Below are 3,569 nucleotides of genomic sequence, written 5' to 3'. Positions count from 1 at the left end.
TTCCCAACGAATAAATGCTTGAAAGATTTGCTTTTGTCATAATTTATGGATTTAATTAACGATCTTTTCATCCATAAATTTCTAAAATCTGTTTCTTGGTATTGAACTCCAATACCTTGACTGAAAGAGAAAAGGGGTGGGAGTGATAAAATTGCAGTGTTAAAAAGAGAATCAAGTGCTGACGTCCATCCCTTTGAATCCACCTAGACGTAGAATAATAAGTTTATTATTATTTCTCGTACATAACCTCGTTTTCAATATGTCAGCTGGGACATCTTCGCTAACCAATCTTCCATATTGTGTTTTCTAGTGCTATTTTAATTCCTTTTGGGCTTCATCCAGTACTAAAACTAGCCACGAAAAAGACGAAAATAATCTATTCTACTTAGTGACAAATTATAGCCTGGTGTGACAGGAACGGAATAAGATTCCCCAACTTAAACGTAGCAAATAATAATTCATAAATGAATTAAACTTATAGTAAAGAATCAGGTAACCACCTTATTCTTCAAGTTATTAATCGTCGTTATCTGTAGTTATATTTTTGGTGATTTGGAGAAAACATTATTTTACGCTATCAGTTTATAGAAGTTAAACTCTTGCTATATAAATTTGCAACGCTAGCTCCCACAACAATATGCTCATACACAAGAACATCAACAATAATGAGCAAACATCACATACTAATGATACCATATCCAGTACAAGGCCATGTTATTCCCTTGATGGAACTAGCTCAATCCTTAGCCAAATATGGCTTCAAAATCACTTTTGCCACTCACAAGCGTATTATAAATTATTTAGGAGGAAAAAATATATTGCATGATCAAATTCATCTGATTTCAATTTTGGATGAATCAGAATCAGGGGAGGATAAGAATGTGCCTGGTAAGTTATCTGAGGCAATCTTCAAAGTCATGCCTGGGAAAATTGAGAAGCTAATACAAGAAACCAATGCATATAAGGATGATAAGATCACTTCTGTTATTGCTGACCAGAGCCTTGGTTGGGCTCTGGAACTTGCTGCCAAGATGGGAATTAAAAGAGCAGCCTTCTTAACAGCTGCAGCTGCTAATTTGGTACTTGGTTTTAACATTCCAAAGCTGATTGATGATGGTATCATTGACACTAATGGTAACTACTTTCTACTAATTTCTGTTTCTTCACAAATTATGCATTGTAAGCTTTTATGTACGGATTTAAGTTATATATATATTGGCAGTGTAATAGTGTATTACGCTGTCGGTGTAATTTAACATGTGATGTGTTATACACGGGGCGTACACACCTTATGCCATGTGGTGTCACGGGACACCACTTGGTCAAAAATTTTCGTTGAAAAATTAAAATATTGGGGATACATATAGACAATGATATCGCTTGTCATTATAGTAATTTATTTATTTATTTATCCTTTTCTACAAATTATGACACCGCTTATGTAAACGCCACTGATGTTACACGATGCCTCCCTTAAGTGTCTGAGAAGGGTGACATAAGAAAAATAACTGACTTCTGTGTGACAAATAAAAAGCCCGTTGAGTATGCCAGAATAGCACAAAAGTAATCACACGAAAATCGATTTCCTTGCCTTATGTCGCACTTCCACGACACTCAAGAAGGCGAGGCGTAACTGATAGTATGAAGTTACCAGTTTTACTAGGTTACTAATTACTAGAGATTACTTGTAATCACCTTATAAGTGGCATGATTGTGTAAATATTAGTAGTTAGAACTTAAACTCTTTATTTATAAGTGGAAAATATTACCTTTAATGCAGGGACTCCAGCAATAAAGGACCATACTTTTCAGTTTGAACCAACTATGCCTATCATGAATACATCAGACTTGGTTTGGACACGCATGGGGAATTTGACCATGCAGAAAATCATTTTTGACATGATGGTTCACAACAACAAAGCTGTGAAATCAGCAGATTGGCTAATTTGCAACTCAGTATATGACCTTGAACCAGGAGCCTTCAACTTAGCACCAGAGATTGTGCCTATAGGTCCTCTTTTGGCAAGCAATTGTCTCGATCCGAGCATGTCGCTTCCAGAAGCAGAACCCCGTATTTCTTCCAGAGAATCTCCTAATTGTGAAATTAGTTCAGTGGCCGGATCCTTCTGGCCCGAGGAATCGACTTGCCTAAACTGGCTTGATCAGCAACCATTATGTTCAGTTGTGTATGTTGCTTTTGGGAGTTTCACATTATTCAATGAATCTCAATTTCAAGAATTAGCATTGGGGCTTGAACTAACAAACATGTCATTCTTGTGGGTTGTGAGGACTGATGCTCTAGATGCTAAAACAGATGTTTTCTTGAATTTTTTTATGGATAGAATAGGGAAGAAGAAAGGGCAAATAGTGAGTTGGGCACCACAATTGAAGGTATTAAGTCATCCTAGTATAGGTTGTTTTGTGAGCCATTGTGGTTGGAACTCAACAATAGAAGCAATAAGCAATGGAATTCCTATCTTATGTTGGCCTTATTTTGCTGACCAGTTTATGAACCAGAGCTACATTTGTGATATATGGAAGGTTGGAGTAGGACTAAAGAAAGAGGCTAATGGGATCATCAATAGGGTAGAAATAAAGCATAAGGTGGAACAGTTGATGGGATATGTTGAATTCAAGAAAAGAGCTTTACAATTCAAGGAAATGGCTATGAGCTCTGTCAAAGGAGGAGGGAGGTCTTACCAGAATTTCATAAATTTCATTCAATGGATCAAGTCATCATAGAAAATAGTACAAGGATCTTGTGTTTCTGCCTTGTAATACAAGTATGGAGCCTTTGAGCATTTAAACGCATGCATTATTCTGTTGTAATGTGGTTATATCAGTGTGTTGCTAAGGGGTTGTTATGTTATCGATCGGGGTGTCAAATGGGCAGGTTGGACTGATTTTGTGCAGGTCAAAATAGGTTGGGTCAAGATGAGCTAAAATTCGGTAACCCTCCCAACTCTTATCAAGATTTACTTAATATGTGTCATTTTTTATGAATTGTATAATTACTAAATTAAATTAACCTCAAGTGTACTCTGTTTTAGTATATTTGCTTCTCATTGTTAACTCCTCATCCAAGATAGTGCAGAACCTATCTTGGACCACAAGAGGCAACACAAGGCAGCCCCATTACCAAATTTGATCCAGCACAAGTTTGTGTATCGTTATTTGCATGGCCGGTCCTAATGTTAGTAACGCTTATGCTTTAGGAACCCAAATTTTGGGGAACCTCGTTCTTTTGAAATGATAGGTTTATAGGATTTTAAAAGTATTACGGGAAATATTACAAATAGAATATACTAATAATCTAATTGATATACTTAATCAAATAAAAAGACTTTCTTTTTCAAATGATTATAGAATAATATTAACATTTTTTATAACAGTTGCCTCACTGGATACAAGTATTTAAAAAATAAAATTGATATAAGTTTATTTAAGATCAATAATTTCTTAAGAAAGATATACTCATTAATGAAGGTGATTATTTGTATATTCATTTCTAACAGATAATATGATCAACTTTGATTTTATTTTCTCTATCTCCATTTACTAAAAGCATA

At 35.2% G+C, this 3,569-nt stretch overlaps 1 protein-coding gene across 1 annotated transcript; it reads left to right on the top strand.

The window, feature by feature from the left end:
* Window positions 1-583: 583 nt before the first annotated feature.
* LOC107809865 (UDP-glycosyltransferase 83A1-like) lies at window positions 584-3,028 on the top strand. Its single transcript, XM_016634558.2, has 2 exons — window positions 584-1,134; window positions 1,781-3,028. The coding sequence occupies exons 1-2, from the start codon at window positions 666-668 to the stop codon at window positions 2,740-2,742; spliced, it is 1,431 nt and encodes a 476-aa protein (XP_016490044.1). The 5' UTR covers window positions 584-665; the 3' UTR covers window positions 2,743-3,028.
* Window positions 3,029-3,569: the final 541 nt, after the last annotated feature.

The sequence above is a fragment of the Nicotiana tabacum genome, chromosome 3 (assembly GCF_000715075.1).
Source record: "Nicotiana tabacum cultivar K326 chromosome 3, ASM71507v2, whole genome shotgun sequence".
NCBI lineage: Eukaryota > Viridiplantae > Streptophyta > Magnoliopsida > Solanales > Solanaceae > Nicotiana > Nicotiana tabacum.
Note: the sequence above shows the minus strand (reverse complement) of the source record. Positions and strands in the feature narration are given on the sequence as shown.